Source organism: Zonotrichia leucophrys, chromosome Z (assembly GCF_028769735.1).
Source record: "Zonotrichia leucophrys gambelii isolate GWCS_2022_RI chromosome Z, RI_Zleu_2.0, whole genome shotgun sequence".
NCBI lineage: Eukaryota > Metazoa > Chordata > Aves > Passeriformes > Passerellidae > Zonotrichia > Zonotrichia leucophrys.
The window spans coordinates 54,607,767-54,631,163 of record NC_088200.1 but is presented as its reverse complement, the minus strand read 5'-3'; the positions used below and the strand labels follow the sequence as shown (position 1 = coordinate 54,631,163).

General features: G+C 35.1%; 1 protein-coding gene across 1 annotated transcript in view; it reads left to right on the top strand.

Moving 5' to 3' along the window:
• Positions 1-23,397, top strand: part of ADAMTS19 (ADAM metallopeptidase with thrombospondin type 1 motif 19) — a 130,897-nt gene that overhangs the window by 77,979 nt on the left and 29,521 nt on the right. The window contains exons 9-16 of the mRNA XM_064735615.1: positions 1,375-1,515; positions 2,099-2,249; positions 9,389-9,490; positions 12,212-12,342; positions 13,906-14,075; positions 17,065-17,192; positions 17,861-17,981; positions 19,952-20,032. Of these exons, the coding sequence (XP_064591685.1) occupies positions 1,375-1,515; positions 2,099-2,249; positions 9,389-9,490; positions 12,212-12,342; positions 13,906-14,075; positions 17,065-17,192; positions 17,861-17,981; positions 19,952-20,032 (1,025 nt within the window). The remainder of the gene's footprint in view (positions 1-1,374; positions 1,516-2,098; positions 2,250-9,388; positions 9,491-12,211; positions 12,343-13,905; positions 14,076-17,064; positions 17,193-17,860; positions 17,982-19,951; positions 20,033-23,397) is intronic.

The window sequence follows — 23,397 nt, the reverse complement described above, 5'->3', positions numbered from 1 at the left end:
GTGCAGAGGCACTTCTGTATAGTTGTTTTGTGCCATTCAGGCAGGTCAGGAAAAGACAGTGGCTAAGATCAGAGTTAGACACATTTGCTTGCCTCAGTTATATGGTTTAGAGATAGCAAAATTATCTAATTTGCGCAGAAAGCACTGTTCCAGTACTTCAGAGTGTGGGATGTACACATCAGTGTAAGAAACAGAGCACTTCTATAGGCAAGGTAAAGTCCTACATGATATTTCCATTAATTTCATTAGTAAACAAAAGGTAGAGCAAATTGCAAATTTATGTATGGTTTGAGTCATGAATGGATTTTGGTATAGAGTGGAGAACAAAAGTGTAGGGAGACAGGCCTTTTTTGCCATTTACCACTGTGGGGTGGTGAAATAAGGAGAGCCACAATGTACTCCAGTTTTTGTAGACACAGAAAACTTACTCTGTCTTTGCAGTCTGTAAGTGAAAGAATCAATACAAGGCATAGAGTTTTATTAAACCTGAAGCTTTGCTTTTCTGCAGGGAATAATAATGCTGCAAAATTCCAGCACTATTTTAAATCCAATACTCTGGAGAGTAGTCTCACACCCTTTTGTAAATCTCCAAAGACGGTTGAGTGTATTTATTTCTTGTAATATTAGTCAAGCATGATCCACTTAGCTAATTCTGAAAATCTTAGTTTTATTTAGGTGCCTCTTCTTCCTCTCTGTTTGCTAATTCTGAATGAGAATGACAGTGAGTCTTCAGTTAAAACAGGAGTTTCAAGCAGATATTCAGTGGAATTTTTCATTGCAGTGCATTGAATGTTAGAACTCTCTGGGATGTGTAAGGATGCTAAATCTTTATAATCAAAATCAATTTAATTTCTTCGTCAGTGTTATTGTTAACAAGAGATTGAAAAATCATTTAGGTGGTTTTTTTTTTAGACACAATAATTGCCCATCAAAGTAGTGATCATTTTAGTATTCCATAAAATTTCAATAAATCTGTTCCATATAGATTGAAGGTAGAATCACTGCCAAAATATTCACTGATCTTAAAAAATAAGAATATGTTGTCCATTTACAAGAGAAATAGTATTCATTAAATTTGCAATTGTACAATTCTGAAAATTCAAAAAGCTGTCCAAAATATGTATTGAACTGATTAGAATACAATATTTCTCATCAAATAAATGCAGCTCCACTTCCATCTTTAATTCTAAAATAGTCGTCTACACATGATTACATGAACTTCTATGAAAGATATAATGAAAAAATAATCAAAAGTGGTTTCCTACATGTAATATATATGAGCTATTTTCAGCCCTTTGCAAGAGTTTTAACTTTAAAAAGTTCTGAAAACAACCTGTTACTTTGTTTCACTTTGTTAATAACTTCAAAATTCAGCATGGGGATAAACCACGACAATGACCACCCATCCTGTGCAGATGGTGTCCATATCATGTCTGGAGAATGGATTAAAGGACAGAATCTTGGGGATGTTTCATGGTCTCAGTGCAGCAGAGAAGATCTGGAAAGATTTCTCAGGTATATAATTCAAGAAAAGAAATCTTGCTTTATGTCATTTAGAAATAGATGCAATAAATATACTGAAATAATTAGTTTTTAATTTTTTTTTACTCCTTTGGGACATTTGTTTTACAAAATTTGTCAAAATTTTTAAAATCATCACAATCTAATATTAGATTTATTAATATCTGTTTTCAGCAATGGCATGGATTTTTATATTTTCAGGGGTATGATTATGATTTTATATACTTATATAAAATTTTTTTATGTGTCACTGTGTTTTCTATATATTAATATGTTGTGTACTGAAATGTTTGGCCACCAAAACCTTTACCCATTAAGTAAGTTTTATGCTAAAATGTTGTCCAGCACTTTTCTGAAATGTTGATCATTTATATTGTCTTTTTGCAAATGTAGAATAACAGAACAGATTAACTTATAACAAGCAGGCCATATAATTTTAAACATGAGCAGTAGTCCAATGCTGAAGAATAAGAAAATTATAATTGTCCATGTATTTTGAATGTTGTATGCAAGTTTAAGTTGGCATGGCAATCAGACCCTTGGATTTCTCAGCATGTGAATCTCTGCATATTACCAGGTCAAAGGCCAGTAACTGTCTGGTACAGACGAATCCTCAGAGCCTCAATTCTGTGATTATTCCCTCTAAGCTCCCAGGAATGACGTACACTGCAGATGAGCAGTGTCAGATTCTTTTTGGACCAACTGCTTCCTTTTGCCAAGAAATGCAGGTAAGGCTGTGTCTGTACTTCAGAAAATGCATCTACCATCTAATATTTGTGTGAGAGTAGCTTTTGTACATGTGTTTGATAGAAAGAGAATATGGTATCTTTGAAGTTAGAATTTTACACTTCCTTTCCAAAAATTAATATGCACATATTCATTGGTTTATCTTGTAAGTCTTGCTTTAGGTTTCTGAATATCTTGAAGCATGTTTTACTGATACTTCCCTTGTACATTAGAAACATATGATGTCGTAGTGTTAAGACACCTTGTTGCAGCAAGTGGAATATTTGCAATTTATTATTTGGGTTCCATTTTTTTATGGCTTGGGTACTAGACATCAGTCAGTACATCAGAGATCAGTCAGACATCATTTCTGACCTTCAGAAGTTTATACTGTGCCTATGCAAACTGGGAGCAGTAGCAGTGATGTTAACTGGGCTCTCTGCGCCTCTGAGCCCAGGCAGAGCTGCACAGTGCCATGACAAGAAGAGTTCCAGTACGTAAGTCAGTTTGCTGACCTTGCTTCATGCCAGTGTGAAGCAGTGTCACTGTATTAGCCTTGAAAAAACAGGTTAGCAAAATTGAAGAGGTCTTCATGATTTTATGATCTTCATTTGATTGAAGAAGCAGTTTCAGAATGATTTTTACAGAGAAAAGTCAACCTTTTTTAGCATCAACAGGAGAGACTAAACATATTTGATGCCCTTAAGACACTGGACAAGACAAGATGGGAAGAAGATATACAAATATGTGAAAAGCATGGAGTATGGATTGATAAAGCAAACACTAGAGGAACTGTGAAATAAAATTTCATAAGGATTCAGTGGGCAGGTAGCCTGAAAAGGTTAGGAAAGGTTTCCTAAACAGGAAAACATAATTCCTTTCTCCTTTAGTTCTTCAGTTCTCTTCCCATTTTCAGTTTGGACATAGTACTGTTTTTTCAGAGACTTTCACTTAAACTAATCTTTATCTAAAAGATTCTCAAAGGAAACATTGCAGTGCATGTACTTCTAAGGCATGCTGAGAGTGGTATAGTTGAAGAGAAAAGGAAAAAGCAGTCATAGTTTAATGTATTTTTTTCTAGCTATCTTATTGAAAACATTTTCCCTCTGGATATGAGCAGTAAATCTCAATGTCACAATTCTACAGATATTCTTCATTACTTCCAAGTGCTTTTTTATGAATTTCAACCTGTGTCTTGATTTTCAGTACATTGCTTTCAATGGAAGGATGTAATTTCTGGTTTTCATTCTCTAGAAGCCTATTTTGAACAAGGAAATGGTAGTGTCTTTAGTATTTCTTGTAGATCTTCTTTAACAGTTAAAGATTCTCAAAAGTAATTGAAGAAAGAGAGAAACGTCAAGATTTTCTGTTGGATAACAGAAATCTTTATATGCTTTTCATTTGTCTGGATAAATTCCCTTCCTGTTACCTTTATGTTTTGTTCTTATTCATGTATTTAAATTCAGATAGTCAAGTTGTCCTATGCCTGTTGTGTTTGTCACAGATTCAGTAAATATTCACCCTTCAATATCCTAACTCTGAGGCTTCTTTGGTTTACATTATTATTTTAGAAATATTAGGAAATAAAATTCAGTGAATATTACCAGCATAGAGTTCAGCTGTTTGCACGGAGATTATTTAAGTTCTAGGTGCTCATAGCTAACTGTCCATTTCTAGTCATCTTCAGTCATATTCCCCTCTTCTGACATTCTGCATGTAAGATGCCTTTCAGCTAAAATTTATTTTCAGCTAAGTAAATATGTCTGCTTTTTCCTACTTATGGGATCGTTGCTTTATATTTATATTAAATATTTATATTTATAGTAAAATCAACAGAACTTTCTGACAATTTTGCTGTAATATTAAATATTAGTATTACTCTACTATTTAATATTATTAAATATTTGTATTAAATGAAACACTGTAATTTATATCCAAGTTTGCTGTGAAGAAAGAATATAGTAATGCTGTAAGACAATACAAAAGGCCTATGTTTTTTCAACTATGCTTTTTTCCTGATAAACTGCAATTTAATTTTAGCTCTCATCATAAAACCAAATGTGTTTGTTACCTGATGACCTTATGGTCTTAACAGTTAGAAAAAGAGAGCTCAGTATCAACTGCGGAGAAGACAGCAATGGGAAGAATCTTCTGCAGTTTTCCCAAAATCTTCTACAAAACTGGTAACCCTAAACTGAAAATTTTATATTGAAATATTGAACCAAGAAATTACTGTAATGAATTTTTAAGAACCTTGGATCTATTAGAAATGAGTAAGTGACACTAAGGACAAAATGCAGAAAACATGGTGGTGAGAGTAGAAAAGAATTTTTCCAAAGCTTCCTTCCCGACCTCGGTAAAGTCACCTTGTTGATTTTCTTCTGTATTCTTCTATCTAAGCAAAATTTACACTCCTAACTTCCTCCCAACAAAAAAAAAAAAAGTCCAGGAAACTTGATGCTCAGTTTCTAGACATGAAGAGCTACTGCAGAAAGCTTAGGCACTATATTCAAATCTTCTTCTTTTGTTCCCTACTGTGGGTCTTAAATTTATCTCTTCTATTAGGGAAGTTTACTGCTGTTCCAGTTAGACACAGAATTTCTAAATAATAGAAATAACATTTCTGTGGTGAAGTGGAAACTCAGAGCAATGGATAGAGTACAGCCCAGAGGATAAGAAAGTTGTCCTTCTTCTACATGGTTTTTTCACATGTGTGAAAAGAAAAAAAAAGTTACTGCTGGATTTAGGTAGAAGCAGACCATTTAAACTTTCCAGAAATCTTTCATGAGTTCTAGCACATGGACTGTGCAACATCAACATCATCTATTGGTGAAGCACAGTTACTTGGTTGTTCATTTTGTCTTCTTCACAAATAAAATCATGTTAGATATAAATAACAAATATGTTGAGTTTAACCTTGCAATATTAATTGCATTGTACTTAATATGAAGATGACTCAAATTTCACTGTATTGACTGTACAAATTATTGTGGCTGCCACTGGAGAAATCAATATTTAGAATATCTTTCTAAGTTGAATGCAGTATTTCATTACAAATTACATAATAACTGTATTAATTTATTACAATAATTATTTAATTATGCATAGGTAATCACTGAATATTCCATGATATCCAGACTACTTCCTTTAATCTCTGTATAGTCTGTCCTACTCTGCCAGTAACTGGAAGTTTATTATGGTTATAGTTGTTGTCGGCAAGCCAGGAAATGAGAGAAACACACTCCTCTAAGGTTCATTTAAATGTCAGTAAATCCAACAATTTATAGCCCAGGATTTTTTGGGCATGTTCTACTTGCTGAACAGTTCATGCACTTCAGTAAAACTGTGTAAAAGATAAATTACTAACTGTGTCACAATCTTGAGTTTTTTGAGGCTGGAACATTATTTAATGAACACAGTCCCATACAGTCTTCTACATTAAGAAACATGTAACAGCTATTTAACTAAGAAAACAGTTGAGTAATGATGAAAACTAATCTTTATTCTACAAATATCAGTGGTACAATCAATAGTGCATGTCTGCTGAGATACAATTTTCTACAATAGTTATTACTAAGTAGTACTTTAGGACTGCACTTCACAGTTGCATTACATGGCAATCTCTGAGAAATGCTGCTGGTGCCAGTGATGTTCCCTTGCTATCAAGATTTCCTCTTTATTATTTAATTTAATGAATGAAACAAAGAACTGAAGGAGCTACTGCAGTCCTACTCCTGCATTTTCCTAAGTGAGGCCCTCCTACTCGCCTTTCATAAATGGTGACTTTATTTTTTCCTTTTCATTTTCATTTCAAAGACTTTTTTTTTTCATATCCTAGGTAAAATTTTTAGACCCTAGAAAAGAATGAGTGGGTCTTCAGGTTCAAGATTTATACTGTGTCTCCATGCTTACCTTGTAAGGGAGCCAAGTTTGCTTTTATGCCCATGATGTCTCATGCAAGAATCAATTAGATCCTAACATTGTTTCACGTAACGGATAGTGAGATCATGGTCCAGAAGTAGTTCTTGATGATTAAATGGGATTGTAAAACTTGACAATTTAATGCAATTGTTGAACTACTAAATACTGGCTTTTAAGATTAAAGTCCAGGATGTGAATGCTATCTGGTCAGTTCCAGTAAAAAAGTTCTTGTCATAACGCAGCTGTGATCTTTGCAAAGAAGTAGGAGACTGGTTATATTTCATGGGGATTTTTAAGGCATTTCAGGGAAAGATCACATGAAAAGTAGAAAAGTAATGGAAATGCTATAGTCCTGGTGAAATATCTGTCCTCATCTCAACCACCACATTTTAAACAGTCTTGACTTTGCACAAATACTGTTCTAAAATTCCTTTTTTGTCTCTGGTCATTTCTTTCAACTGAAATTTCTTTCCATATGCTTACATGATTGGAAATGTATTCTTCTGATTCACATAGACTTGCCTTACTAATTTAATTAAATAGACAGAAACAGACACAAAACCTCCACAAAACTCCAAAACTAGAGTGACCTCTCTAATGCATTGTGACTTCCATGTTCTGTTTTACAAGATTTTGCTGTTAAAAACTCATGTCTAACACATTATTTCAAAAGAAAAAAAAAATCCTTTGTGTGTGCTTGGCAATATTTTGTCTTCCAGTGTACACACAAAAAATATTTTACAGATTGTGAATAGACTAATGTCACAATTATAAGTTTTTAATCTCCAATGTCTGTTCCTTCCCTTGGCTCGTCTAGAAAGCTCTGATGGCTGTTAAACAATACTTATCATAGATAACTGGTTAACCTTTTTGAATATTACCTTAGCTATCTGTATTTTGCCTGAAGAAAGTTTCTTTTAAGAGGAGTAAAAGCCTAGTGTAGAAGTCTGTGCCCTGATTTTGAAGTAGCTGTAAAGTTCACAAGTCTCCTCCATATTTCTGTTTGCTTTCAAATCAGTCTGGATCTGCTTCATCGCAGGTTGCTAATGAAAAACCCATATTGTGTGTTACAGTCTTTCCCTGGCCTTATGCAGAAATCCTAAAATGTCAAAATATAGATACTGACAATAATCTCCATATCTCATACCACTGCAACAGAAATAGAGTCTGAACAGTAACTAAAGAGTCTATTTGTGATTTGAATGGAATGAAAAGCCTAGGGGGAAAAAGAAAGCAAAACAACTTGCAAGTAAACTACCAATTTTAGTAATTCCATACCTCCTTTTTCTTGGGTTTGGGGAATATCAAAGTCTAATACTGAGTGCTTATTTTAGCAGAAGTGAGTGGTTTTAGAATGCAGTTCACTTAAAGCCCAAAGTAGTTTCTATTTGGGGAAGTTAGGTCATGGCTCAAAGGGAGGTGGTATACAAGTATTTGTAGAAATATGAGATGTATAAAATATACATTAGCAAGCAAAGAGTGTTGATTTGATTTTCTTGATTTAGTTTACATGGTTCAAGTATGTCTCTGTGTTTAGGTACTTAAAATACCCAAAACCCTGTAAATCTGACTTACTGCCTCTCTATATTTAGAAGAATTATTTTTAGATTTGTAAAGAAATGTTTGTTGTAAGCCGTTCTGCAATCATATTCAAGTGAAATTAAGCATACATTTAAAGTGTTTAGGGGGAAAAAAAAATACTTAAAAGTGTGATGTCACAAAAGAAAATTTGCCTGTATTTTTTTTAAACTTGGATAAATCTGGATGGCTTTTCTACAATTGTATTTGCTCATAACTGAAGATTTAAGGATATTTATAGAAAAAATTTAATTAGGACAATTAAATTAATATATATTTTTGCGGAGTGCTATCAACGGTATGTCTTTTATTTCCTACTTTGTCATGAACATCTGATACTGCATCTGATCTACTATTGTCATCATCTACATTGTTTAAAAAACAATGAAGAAGAACAGAAATTAGAGTTTGTTACCTGAAAAATGCTTGCTAAAATTACCCAGGAACAGGATAGGACTTCTGTAGCTGTGTTTCGGAGGCATACATAAGCTGGTTGTTGTGTTGTCAGCTCAGCTTCAGCAAAAAACTGCTACAGAATGAATCAAGAGTGAGTCCGACTGCTGCTATCCTGTCTCTTGTTTCCATAAAATGCTTCAGACCTCTATAATCTTTGATTTTTTTCTTTTTTTGATAACTGATTTTACAGACATTTTTACATGTAAGACTCCCGATGGAACTGCCCTGTTCCTTGGTTCAAACACAATCATTTGGTGAATTGTGTTTTGTCTGCTCTTAGTCTTTTTTCAAGGTAGCATAAGATTTATGACAAGTTTTTCATGCATAGTGTAAAAAGGCACAGAGGCTCTTACTGGGTGTACCAATATAACAAATCATTTCACTCAGAAAAACCAGGTCTTCTGGCAGCCCTGTTTTAAAAAAACCCAGCTGTTCTTTATCTTTTATCCTGCTTGCATCGCCTCCCCCTCTCCTGATCCTTCTTGCCCCGCTTTGGGCAGTATCCATTGTGGAGGATCACTGTGCATATGCAGTAATACTCAGGACACAGTTCAGCCTCACGGGACCTCCCTTCACTTCCACATGGTTTATTATTAAGGGGGAACAGACAGCAGGGAGAATGCAGTCCTGACTGAAAACCATGGGAGGAGGAAGACATTTCAGGGAAAAAATAGGGAAAGCTGCCAGGGAAATTTGGGAAACGTGAGCCAGCATCCTGCAAGGCTTGGCTTTCTTTTGAGTAAAGTGAAAAGTATTTTGTTCTGATACTTCAGAGGGCTTTTCTTTCCATCTCTAAAATTCATTGCTGACTTGCACCCCTGTCATCTCCCTTCTCTACTTTCCAGCAAAAATATTTCATTTGTCAGGTAGCTTTTGGCTTCTTTGTGGAGATCAAGTTTGATGGCTTTTGGAATTTTTTTCTAGAGTGATAAGTGAATTCTAGAGGAATTATGAATTATTGAAGAGCATGACAGCAGCAGTCATTGGGGCAGAACAAACAAAAGGGATCTGGAAGTCCTAGAGAAGCACAATTAATGAAAGTCTAAGCAGACTCTGCCCACTTGGTTGTTTTTTAATGTTTAATATGTCTTCAAATGTATTTCAATACCATCAAACTAGTAAATTTAGACAACATTGGACTGCATGCAGAAAGTAATTTTGTGCCTACTCTTTGTTTGGTTTTCAGCATGTCATTTGCACTGGGTTGTGGTGTAAGGTGGAGAGTGAGAAGGAATGCAAAACTAAACTAGATCCACCAATGGACGGAACAGACTGTGACACTGGAAAGGTATGCCTCTGGTGGAAAAGCAGTATTAATTATACCAAACATCTAACATTCAAGGAAACAAGCAGAATAGTTCTTTGCTGTTCTTTAAAGTTCCTACTCACCTCAATTATCATAAAAATAAGTTATATAAAGTTGAATGTATTATATATGATATATATTATAATAAAGAGATGAAAAAAGAACATTTCCCTAAAACCAGTGATTTAAAGCCAAAGAGACAGATGTTTTAATATTTACACTGTTTTATTTCAAATTCTTTCACATTTTTTGTCATATTTATGAATAGAATGCAATTGTTGCTCTTCCAACTGTAAATAGAAACTTAAGCTTTCAAAGATATAGAGGTCTCAGCTATGATTTAAGATTTAGGAATAGTCTCTTTGAAGGAATTGATAGATAGTTGTTAAAACCTTTCAGCATAAGTGTTATCATGAAATATGGTGTAAAAGAGTGTAATCCCATGCACATTTAAGAGTCACAAATTCTATTAAAAACATGCCATGACAGACACATTGAATCAGACTAAGATGAATTGTCCTTCAAGAGCTTTCTAGTTAAAATTATTTGTAATCTTTGTATATATCTGTAAATGAATATAAATAACTTCAAACAGAAAACAGAGAAAGAGCATACATACATCTTGGGATTTTCAAGATACAGTGCTGATAGCCATTTCCCACAGGAGTGATTTACTCTTTGAGTCATATTCCATTCACCAAGACTCTCATCATTCTCCTAAAATCAAATCAGTCAATTAATATCAAATGTTCAGATAACATGCTAAAGGAAAACCAGGTTATATTTCTGTTCATATCTCTAAAATAATGACAATTGCTTCAATATTTTAATTCTGATAAAGTTCGTAGTTGATACTGTCTGAAGTCAATACCTGGAAAGTAAGAGACATGAGTTTTGTTTGATGTCACAATTTTTACATTGTGACTGGCCTGCCCATGCTATGGAATAAGAAAGCAGAACCTCTTATGATGATTACACACAATTACTGATTGTAATTAAAATGGCTTATTGAGCCAGACTGAAGAGATAACTTATGTATAGCAGTAGAAAACTATGCATTCATCACCAAAACATGGCAGGGGATAAGAAAGAATTATTCTTCTTATTTGTTTATTGTCTGTGCAGGATGAGGTTAAGGTTACACAGGTCACTGGCTTTGGGGTTTTTTAATTGGTCTTGTGGAGATAAGTATTGTTGTCTTGTGCTCCTCTTAGGGTCTTAGAAAGTGATGGAAATGTTGTTTGCATAGCTTATCCTACTTGGTTGGGGGTTAAGAATTTAAAAAAAATCCCTTAGGCTGCACAGAGAGCAGATGCTATCTCAATAGAAAAATTTGTATTTTATCTGAAGCAATAACTTTAAATGTATATGAGCATTTCTGGTTTGAAACCTTCAAGAGCATTACAAAATTTATATTTTCTGATTGTAAATCTAATATAAAGATTGAGACCGCCTATATGAAGACTTTTTAAAAGTGGAATAATTATGCCTTCATTGTAATGTGATGATTATGGAGAGAAAATTAACATCAGTTGATCAGTAAAAGCCAGTTTCAAACTGTAGGTGAAAAGGCTACCAGGTAAAGATTCAGCATAGACATTAAAACTTACAGAAGTGTGTTCTAAAAGAAACAGAAGTCTCTTGATTGCATTAGTGACAGCTTTTCTTTTGCTACAAATACAAGGCTTGTTTGGGAAGTCTGTTATCCATTGGTAACAGTGGTTTACCAACAGTTCAGAAAGTAAAAAGAAATTAGTTAAATTACTAATGTTAATGTCATTAAGTGATGATGGTTTGCTTTGTAATTGCTGAATCATTGAATCATTAAATTTCTAAGGCTGGAGAATTCCCCTATTTCCTAATACATGGGACAGATATTAAGTTGGTATAATTTGATAAAGCACTAATTTTGCAGAGTTTATGGTGATTTGTATGAGATAGGAACATAGGTTACAAAGCATAACAATAGTGACTGGAAAATTTTTTGAGTGAGAAATTGCAGTTTTCCTAGTAAATTACATATGAATGCAAGATCATTGTTTTTTTTTTACTATTTTAATAAACTCCAGAAATTCTCTAGACTTTCTCAACATCAGCTTTTTGAAGCTTCCAATTTATCTTTGAATACAAATGGTGAATAAAATCGCATTTCCTCTATTACTTCTAATATGTCTTTCTGTTGAGATTGTCACTGGATAATGAGGGACGATGAAGTTCCTGCTGGTGGGAATTGTCATGCTGAGCCGAGCAAGTCCTGAGAGTGGCCCTGGACACTGTGCTGTGATCATCTGCACAGTTCAGCTGGACAATGATCCCTGCAGCAGGTTTGGGCTGGACCCTAAAATGCTTTCTTAGGCAATGCCCGATCTAAAATGAAGGGAGACAGCATATTATGGACACCTCCAATGAAGGAGGTATCCTTCATTGGAAATGAACTTACTTTTGAGATTGTGGACAAGAAGTGAACCTGCTCCTTGGCCACTGAAACAGAGAAAGGTCTCCGACTGTTGCATTTTCTAGGACAGGTAAAAAAGCTTTGGAGAGTACTAGGCAAAAATATATCTGACTCAAATACATCTGAAAATATCTGAAAACGATGTATTGAACCAAATGTTTATGTTGTGCTTCCTGTGGGCTCATGGAGAAGTGAATTGTTTTGCATATGCCTTGATTTATTAACCCAAGAGCTGAATTTTTACCTAGTGGTGTAAGGCTGGAGACTGTATCAATCGGACCTCTTTCACGGAGCACATGGACGGGGAGTGGAGCGCCTGGAGCACTTGTAGCCGCACTTGCAACACTGGAATCAGCAGTCGACAACGCAAATGCCCTGGGTAAAAACAAGTTCAGGTTTCCATTGCTGTTCATCAGAATTTCTGAACAAAATTTACATCAGAACAGGACCCCATGAAGATATAGTTGGCCTTTTTCTAAGCAATTAATACTTTATGAATACTGAAAACACTTAGAAGAATGCATATTTTAGGTATTTTATTGCATGGCAACACTATTTTTCATCTTTTCTGCTTCTGTCAAGACCCTGGATAATATTAACAGAAGAATAAAACTTTCTTTGTAAGCTTCACCTGAAGAAGCAACAGAAACTTAAATTTAAATTTCTGACTTGCAGATTGTTAGTGTGTAATCCCAGTCTCTAAATTTTTCAACTAGAGAAGATTGACTTCTGCTTCTCATCTGCAAAACCAAGGAACTGAAAGTTTGGTGAAGAGATCTTTCTACCCTCAGACATTTAGATAGACATTTCTCAGACATTTAGATAGATTATCTGGAAACAGAATGTAGATTCCTTATCTTGTGAAAATGAAAACCTTCCGCCTTTGGGGATAAAGGCTTTTACTTTTCACTTGAATGAAATTTGTTTCACTATATCTCAGTGACCAGCTAAAAGGTCTTTTCCTTTTAATTACTCGGTACCAATTTGATTTTTTTTGGTGTCATTTATACACCAAGTGAAAAAGAAAAGAAAATATAGGCATAGGAGTGGGAACAGAGTGGAGTAATGAAGGCAAGTATAGGGAAAATTAGTCCAGAGTGGATAAGGCTCGAATCAACTGTTTTAAAAAAAGAATAAAACAAGGGGGAAAATGATGAATTATGGAAAACTGTGTAGCAGATTTGTGTAAAATAGGCAGGGGGTTTAAAAAAGATACATTTGCATAAAGAATTTTGAGGAAAAGTTGTATATGGCTATACAAAAGCATGAGGATTTAACAGAAATTTTGATATGCAGAATTCTTTCATAATTCATGCCATTTAAACACCACTTTTAAGCTATACACCACACAACTGTATACCTTAAAGCTCTTTCTAGAATTTATGGATGTCTTAATTTCATGCTCATTAATTCATTTTTCCAGGTGAGGTTCCAAATAATGAACTCCAGTTTCTGCAGTTTTCTCTTGTGCATTTGTTCATTAGCAGCTACAAGCGCAGCTGGAGTGACCAAAGAGAAACAAAGCATTTGTCTGAACCCCGTAACACCAGACTTATAGAAAAAGGAGAGGTAGCAAATCTGCAGGTGTTGCTTCCTTTCAGTAGGCCCTTTGGCTCAGCCCAGATAGAGAAAAATCTCAATTATATCAAACTGTATCTCAGGCTTTCCTGACTGAACTCCTGCTAGTACTCATGCTTTCTTGCAGCTAAATGTAAATTGTGGCTTAGCACCCATCACTCCTTACATGTAATGTAACCAGTATAAAGAGAAGGCAAACATGTTTTGTTCTGTGACTTCAGTTTTTCGTGGGTGATTTCTGAATGCTAAGTGTCAACAAAAAAAACTGCTATTTTTAATTTGTGTCTACCATAAGTAAACTATACTGTAAGTTTGACAAAATATTGCCAACAGTAAAGGGTTGTATTTATGCCATCTTTTCTAGTTCAGGCCTTGAAGGACAGTGTCATGGGCCCACAATGCAGTATAGGGTGTGTGAAAATCCTTCTTGTCCTGCTGGAGTGCCTGCCTTTAGGGACTGGCAGTGCCAAGCTTTCAGTGTCAGATCTTCATATCAGAAGCATGTGCACCAGTGGCAAGCTGTCATTGATGATGGTAAGTGTAAACTATCTCCCTTGTTCTTATAATCTGTTTAAATGGCTTCCAGCTTGTTGATATTGTGGTTAATCAAGAAAGATGTAGTTAAAACTAAAACAAACAAACCTGAAATACAGTATTTTGGGTAAGTTATTTTAATTTCACAGACAAGATCTCGCAATACTTTTGTATGCTCTAGAATATTTTATCTTTTATTCCCATTGAATTTGTCCTACTTAATAGGTAATAACTACATTTAAATGAAAATCCAGTCAACTTTTTCCTTTTTAGTTAGAATTGTAGTATGAAGTGACTCAGAAATCCAGCTTTCTGGAGTAATGCTCCATTATTAAACATGGCTATATCAGTTATATTTTTTACCTACAAAGCCAAAGAGACAATGTTGATGTTGTGAGCCTTTGTTTTTGGGGAAGGAGAAAGCTTAAAATTGGAAGTATTTTACATATCCGTGTTTGATTTGGCAGCAATGTGATGATAATGTATGCTGTAAACTTTGGTTAGATTTCTATAAATCCTAGTACCTATTGCATACGAAGTCCTGGCGTACTGTATGCATGTTTCTGTGCAACTAACTTGCTTAAATACTGTATCATTAGGAAAATGCTCAGGTGAGATTATAGTGAGGTCAGACTTACATTATCTGCTGCAATAATGTTGGTGTAAAACATCAGTGACTAAGAAAACAAATTCCTTCTTACTAGAACACTGAACAGTAATTTCCACCCCTCTGAATTTTCTGTAAATTCTTGTGTTTTAATTTATTGAAATTAGAAGCAAACAAAGAAAAAAGCACAACAAAAACACATCAGTTATGAAAACAGTTGACTTGAGAACTTCACAAAATCATAACAAGCTGTAATAAAGAAAACCCAAGAATGACACAGCAGTACTATAAGCATGTGTTACCAAATTTTAAGGAGTTCATTACTGTAAATTATTTTTACTCTTGAAACAGTTTATCAGAAAACATTAGAAAACATTGAAGACTGTTTTTGCTATCAACATATTATATGTCTAACTCAAGAAGTTTTTTTCTTTTCTTCTAAGCCTTCTTTCAAGGTGCCAAAGGAAAACTTTAGATACTATTTTCATTAGGCTTGTATGTTAGCTCATTTCATTGTAAAAAGAACTCTCTCAACAGTTACAAAGGTGCTTATCAAGTCAATTCATTTGGTTTGTTTTATTAAATTTTGTTTTAGCACAGGAACACGTTTTTTATATCCTAAAGGATCTAAATGTTTATCTGGCTTTGAATAATATGATTTAATTCAAATGAAAAAATCTTGACACTGTCGTGTGCCATGTTAATGAGTACAGATCTAATTGTTTTCTGAGTGATCCTGTTATCTTGAGGTTTCCCTCAGGAGAAACAAAAGTGGACCAGCCAGAGAATGCCTGTATCTCGGTTTACAATATTCTCAAACCCTTAATTGTTTGCTCTCTTAATTAGCACTAACTGCGCACCATGTCCAAAATAGTTGCTGTATGTGATCTCCTGTCGTCTGCTGAAGTTGTCTGGTGCTGTTTAGTTGCTGTCTCTTTGAGTTCAGTGTCTTTAAAATAATGCTTAGGTCATCAATCTTGTATTCCTTTAAAAAATGCTGATACCTGCTTAAAGCCCCCAGGGAACTTTGAGTTTACTGTTTAAGGAGGATAACTGGAATGCAGAGGGCACAAACTCAGGCTGCTTTTCAGCTGGAGATGGCTTGTGTCTGACTGGCTTCACATGTTGGCAGAAGAGATCACATCTGTTTGTACTGGTCCTCTAGTGATACCCTGAGGCTCTGTCAATTTTAGTAATTTAAATGTGCCCAGACCACTCTGTGTTGTGTAAGTTGTAGCTGGCACAAAACTCCTCTGTCTGTACTTTTCTGCTCCTTTGCATGCTAAAACTACTTTTTTTGAAAACAGTCCTTTGCAGATGGCAATTTCCAGTCTAGACTGAGCTGGTGCTAGTTAGCACATGCAAAAAAATGTGGCATAGACTGTTTTACAGTTCAGCTGTATAGGCAGTAGAATTCCAGTGCCCCTGAATGTTTCCTGGAACTGTTTAATTTACTAATAAAAATGCACTCCAGGAATCTAGAAGTCAGTATGAAGTCAGAGTGGCATAGATTGTGTCCAAGTGAAATCAGTTTCAGGCTCAGGCTTGACTTTTATCCTTTTAAAAATCTGCAACAGATTTAGGAAGAAGTTCTGATTATGTACATTTGCTGACAAAGATATGAAAAAATCCTGTCATTTTGTACTTGGTTGACCACTGAGGAGAGACTTAGTTTCTTCTATTTGCTGTTACTTTCACAATGGTGAGACAAACTTCATTGTTTATGATGTGGCCATTAGGAATACATGGATACATAGGATATTACTGCATTTTTATGCTCTTTCGTAATTAGGAATTATTTACAGAATGTTTTAGGCATTTATTGGAAAACTGCTTGAACTTCATAAAAATGTTAGGAATGATGTTTCCAGGGGTTTTGTGGGGATTTTTTTGTTGTTTTTTTAATGTGAACTTTGTAAATTCATGTATTTTTCTTCCATTGGTGTGTCAGTTATTTCATTTTTTTCTCCTTGACCTGTACAGTTAGGAAGTCTGGAAAGTGTTAACTTTCTTTTTTAACCAATATTTATGATCTGACAAAAATATAGGAGAATAAAAGTATAGATTACAACCAAAATATTCCAACAGCTGTAATGTGTATATTCTTAATTGCAACAATGAGCATGACATGAGTGCTGTGTAGGCCAAGTTTATAGCAACAGCATGCTCTAGGAAGAAAAAAACCCAAGTTTTTTAAACAGCTAAGAAATTGATCAAAATCTTTTTTGTTTTCCCTGTGTGTAAGATACCTTCTTATGCTAATGTAGCTGCATGTCATGCATAAGCAATTATCAGTTTTAACAAGAGTGTTGATGATAATTCTGTATTTCTAAAGTTCCCTTTTTCTAACAATGCACGTTTTTCCATCCATTGCTGCTACAGAAAAGCCGTGTGCTTTATTCTGTTCACCGGCTGGAAAGGATCAACCAGTTCTTCTAACAGAAAAGGTGATGGATGGGACATCCTGTGGCCAGCATGGGCTAGATGTCTGTGCAGATGGTAGATGCCAGGTATGAGTTTATTGTTTTGAACCTGGGTATACAGGCACACACCAAGCATACACATGTGTTAAGACTTTAGAGCATCTTTATTTCATATTAGGCCGTTGTCAAGCTACCCCTGATATTAATTCATAGAAATGTATCTAACAGTAATGTGGAGATGCTTAATTTGTGTTAAACTGAATGCTTTTGATCAAAACGCGGGTATAATTTATATTTACGTATTCTAGACCTGCTTATGCCCTATTCAGAATAAGTCCTGACATTAATGGCACTTTACCATTGTGGGCATAGCAAAGAACCATCCAAATTTTGAGTAGAAAGCAGGAGAGGCACATTGTATTCTCTTAGTGGGAAGGCCTGTGGAGTGTGGCCTGATGTGCCACAGGTCCCACCAGGAGATAAGACTGCAGTTGTTTCTGCAAGTTTCTCTTGGAGAGCAGCAGGTAGAGTTAGCCAACCACCGAGGAAGAGTGAATGCAGCACTCTACATTAAAGTCAGAGGGGAATTTTCTGTGGGACAGATCTCTGCCATGAGCTAGTGCAACCCTCATTCTCAGCAAGGCTGGGTCATGCTGGCTAGGCATCTTGAGGAAGGGTGAGGTACCTGGTACTAAAAGCAACTTAATGAAAAACATGGCCTGTGTCTCAATAGCTTTTATTTTCTTCTCCCACAGAAATTTGGCTGTGATGGTATATTAGGATCGCTGGCTCGTGAAGACCATTGTGGTATATGCAATGGTAATGGAAAGTCATGCAAAGTTATTAAAGGTGATTTTAACCATACAAGAGGAGCAGGTAATGTCTGTTTGTTTATTTCAAATTCTAAAGAAACAAATGGCTTTTTAATTACTTGGAGCATTGGGAAATCAAAAATGCTATAGTTCTTAAAATTATGCAGCTCCTTATAAGAACTTTAGCTTTTTAAAGATGCTAAGACATTGAGGATAAGAGTGCATAAGTATTTTCAAATTTGTTGCAAAGTTATTTCACATTATTTCAATTGCAAAATGAAGGAAATATCTTACATTAAGATACACTCTGTTTCATAGGAGAGACTGATTTTTAAAGGGTATGAGAAATTTGATTTATATTTTTAGCAAATAGAGTGTTGTAAATTCTTTTAGTGTTTAGCTTCATTTAGTGTTCTTCAAAATAAAAATCCAAATTATGATTTTTTATTTAGAGCAATGTTACCAAACTAAGCCAGGCAGTGAAAAATCATAAAGCCAAATGTATGAAGAAGTCTAATACCTCTTAATTACTCATGATTTTATTTTAATAATAACATATCATAACAAGCCAATAGAATTTCTAATGCAAAATGAACATCAGATATCCAAATGCTGCTGTGATCTGTCCTGTTAATGGGAATAGCTTACTGACTCCAGCACAATAATGTGGACACAGTAGAGAATTGAAATCCTGTTAATGTGCATCTTGGGCTATGTATACAAGTCTTTTCTTTGAAACAGCATTTGACCAACTATCATCATTTGTTTGCCATTGCACTTTCAGTTTCATGAGTAAAAAATAAATAGAATTTAGAGGTGGCAAGTAAATCACAACAAAAATACTGTAATTATAAGCAGACAGCATATCTTAGAAAAATAAAAGACTTCAGTGGATTTTAGACTTAAGTATAGTACTTTAGGCAAGAGGGGAAAGTTGCGCATAGTCTTCAAATGTTTATGTCTGGCACTCTCAAGCAGAATGTAAGGCAAATCAAGCATCCCAAACCCCAGATGAGTCTGGAGGACTACAAGATATAAAAAACCAGCAAAGAGAGTTCCTGCTAATAAAATCACATTATGTCAGCTCTCTTCAATGGCTAATGTGAATATCCACACACTTTCAAGTTTGTTTGTGTCAATCCTCAGTATTGTGGTATTGCCATCTTAACCCTTGTGTAAGTTATTTTGCTTCTCAGGAAGCTGTAAGCAATATTTAGGAAGGGTTATTATCTCTTACAGAAATGAAAGATGCTGCTTTAACTTTCATATTTCAGGATTATTGAAAAAGTATTGTAAATGCTAAGTGTTTTGTTGTAGGATATCACATAGCTACACATAATAAAAGATAAAATATTTTTTCCCCTTGGGAAATGTACCTAGATAATCTAAAATAGGGGATTTTTTTATTAATGACATTCCTGCCTGTAGTGGTTTCCACCTTTGTTGCCTTTTCACTGAGTTTTACTTGAAGTAAAATGTTCAACGTCCTCTCTTAGTCCCACACTAGCAAGAGACAATCTCAATTTGAAGCAAATAAGTAGATTTCAAAATCAAAGCCTATCATAACAGGGCTTGAATATGTTAAATGAAGAAGGAGAGGAGATACATAAAACAAACTAAAAACCAAGTAGTGGGAGGATGCTTAGATTTTAGCATCATGCCATTTGTCTTTACATGCTGAGTGAAGTTGGAATTATTTTACAGTCATCTGGTGGTCATGATGACACTGAACCACTTATCTAGAAATAGCTACACTGGCTCCAGCCCCAATCTCCAAGCCTCACTAGTTCTTGTTATGTTTTACTGTGCCGTACTCTTTTAATTATGTAGCATTGTATATATGTTACATAAAATACACAGTTCCATAGCTTTTCTTCAATTTTGCAAGAATCTTCAAAGTATTGCTATATAAGTTATAACTTCCTACACTTAAGGAGCAAAATAAGGGAGAAGAAATGAGAAAGCATACAAGATGTACTTTTCTATGCTTTTCTGTTTTTCTACTTAACTTGGGACATCTGGTCTCATGTTTAGGTTATGTGGAAGCTTTGGTGATACCTGCAGGAGCAAGAAGAATCAAAGTTGTGGAAGAAAAACCAGCTCACAGTTATTTAGGTAAATATTATATATGTTTAGTGTTAATGTCCAGTTTTGCTCAACACTGAAAAGTGCAAGCTAAACATGCCTTTGTCATTCAACAAAGCTCTGAATAGAAAAATAGATCTGTGAAGAACTTGTCTAAGGAACTGAAGAAATTTTTACAGAACCATTTTTCATACACGTCTTCTTTTGGACTTTTGTCTCATCTTTTTTAGAGAATATTACAAACACTGTATTTAGATTATGTAAAAAAAGTCTGTGTATATATATGTATCTTTGCACATTTTCAATTTTTTATATGGAAAGTATGTTAAAACTACTGAAAAGAATTTTGTGCTCAAACATAAAATAATTTGTACTCAGAAAAGAAGACACTGGGCATCATAAAGAAGTTCACTAAAAAAGTCAAACAGAAGTTCTAAAGTTAGACTGAAAAAGCAGAAAAGTAATTCTTTCACTATTTTGAATTGTCTGAATCTTCTAATAGACAAACTTAATCACAGTGATTTTTTTTTTCTTTTAGTTTTTCCATTTAAGTGAAATTGTCTTTCACTGATTAAAAAAAGTATTTCTCTTTTAATGAGGTCTAAAGAAGTTGTGTAAGAGAATACGCTCTGTTATCATTATTGTTACAAGGTTTAAGCAAAAATATGAGATTTCATAATTGGTATTGTTTTGTAAAGTGCTTAAATTTAAATTGAGAGAGACATTGAATGAGAAGTAGGACAATGATATGAAAAATTCCCTGGCTTGGTCACTGTTCTTAGTTATTGTGCTGGTTTAGGGCAAATTTGTTAAAGAATCTGCAAAGGAGGGCCCCTCCAGAAAGCAAAACCCACACGGCCCCTACCCCCAACCGGTTCGGGAAAAAATTCCTTGGAGAGAGGTGGAAAGAACCTGTTTATTTGACAGACACAACACCCCCCCCAGCACACAAAATGAACAATACCCGATGACACCGCTTTGAGAAAGATGGCAAAATCAGAAAGTCTCTTTCGGGGGGGGTGGTTGCTCTGTTCTCAGTCCCTCTGGCACTGGGCCAGCCGCTGCAGCCGAACCCTTGGTGTTCCCGGGTCCCAGTCCAGAGCAGGTTTGAGGTGGTCACAGAAACAGAAGAGGAGAAACAGTCCAGGAAGCAATGTGGACTGTTTAGCTAGAACTAGCTAATAAGCAGAGGCCAAAACAGAGCAGAAGCAAGAGCAGAAAAGGGAGCAAGCAAAGCAGCAAGCTGAAGGAAGAAGTGAAAAACAGCCTTATGTACCGCTTGTCTCTGTGTTCCTGATAAGAGAAACCCAAACAAAACTTCCACTCTTCAGAGCTGGTCTTAAAGGCACAGAACAGATGAATGCAAGCATCATAACGTCACCCCAGGACATTTATGTTCATAAGAAATATTTACATTTTAAGAAGTGTGTGAGTATTCTCATTACTTCAACTGAGAGAATGTTGAAGATGGTGAATCTTAATTATGATAGTTTAGGTTATTAGTGGGTGACTGCTGGTTTGCCTTGAGGCCTGCACCTTCCCAGGACGTTTAGAGATCTGGAATATTTAATTGTTCCCCAATGAACCGCAGACATGGATATGTAAGAGTGTTAAAACAATAACTGAAGTTTGTCTTTCTATTTACATATGTGGGGAATAGAAATACTATTATTTTCTATTTTTTGAATAATTAAAAATAAATAAATAAATGCTGGCATTTTGTTTAGGGAAATTTATTCCTTCTTCATGAGCAGCAAACTGGTTTTACCCTTGCCCCACAAAAGGCAAAAAGAATGAATTTTTTTTTTATGTCCATGAAATAATATCACTCATTATGCTCATTTGTGAAAGTTGCCAGTTAGCTTCTATTTTTTTGTTATTTTGATTTTGTTTTCACTAATTTTACTCGTTTATATCTGAATGAGGCTCTGCCAGAATTTCTGTGCAATATCTTTTGTTGAGCTTACACCTTTTTTTTTTTTAAGCCTTTTTGGGGACCAGGTAACAGGTCAATTGTCATATCTTGAATTAAAACCTGTATGGTTGCACCTTTTCACCTTTTTTTTTTTTTTGGCTAGCACAAGGTATCTAAACTTTCTGCATTTTTAAGTTATTTTGAAAGCATCAGAATTTGAATTGCAGAGGAATAGTTTTTGAATAGGCATAGCCTAATGAAAGTTTTGGGGTGAGAACTTAAGTCTTTAATCTTAGAAACGAGATTCTTCACAGTGCTGTGGTTAAAAATTTGAAAGGTAAAATATATTAAAGTCTTTCATGTTTCTGATTGGTTTTCTGTCTTACAGTTCTTTATGCTAATTTTATGTGGCACCATACTTGGTTCTGTACTTGAAATTAGTCAATACAGGCCAATACTATTTCTGTTTGGTCTCAAACTTTCCTTTATAGAGGAAATCAGGAAATGGTTGAGAGCCTAGGGGTAAAAAATAAAGACCAGCCCAAGGAATGAAACTTCTTTATTGGTAGGTTACAACAGGCTGCCTGACCAACCGAAGTCTGTTGATGAAGTGCTCTTACTTCATCTACAGGAATCATCATGCTTGCAGTCTCTGATCTGGCTTAGCAATTTCAGTAACCTGATATCTGCTGGAAAAACAGCACACCAACCTGTGAATAGTTCAGGAGACTCTTAGAGTGTACTGAGGATAATTTTTTAATCAAAACTATAGACCCAAGTAATGGTGTTCCTGGACCTTGTTGATTTCTTCCCAACCCAGATGAACTACTTGGAGAGTTTGTGGCAGCCTAGACTGCAATGATCATGCCCTGCAGGAACTCATGATTTTTAGGGATATGGGCTGGGTGAAGACTAAAGCCAGGATTTTATGAGAGCAAACTTTCAGTTGTCTAAGGAATTGGTAGATAGTAACACCTGGGAAACTGCCCTTGGGTCTACCAGAGCAAAGCAGAGCTCATTAAAGATTTAGGATAGCAGCTTGTTAAAGATTTAGGATAATAGTTTTAGTCACAATTAAGGATAATAATTTTTCCTAGATTGCAAAAGCTCTTGACTATGCCAACATATAAGAAATCAAGCAAGGAAGGCAGAAGAATAGCATGGGTGAGAATGGACCTCCTGGTAAAAACAAAGTGTAAGAATGGAATGCACAGGCAGTGGAACTAGGAATATATATCCTGGGAACTATATAGAGATGATGCTCATATATGTGGGGATGCGTTCAGGAAAACTAGGGCACAGATAGTGCTAATTTTGGCAAGGAATGAGGAGGTTAATAAGGGTTTCTACAGGTTTTTAGTCAAAAAGGGGATAGTAAAGAAAATACACACACCCACAACACACACTGAAAAATAAGACAAGAAAAACTAATGGTGGTGGATGTGGAGAAGGCTGCAGTGCTTCGCAGTTTTTTGCCTCA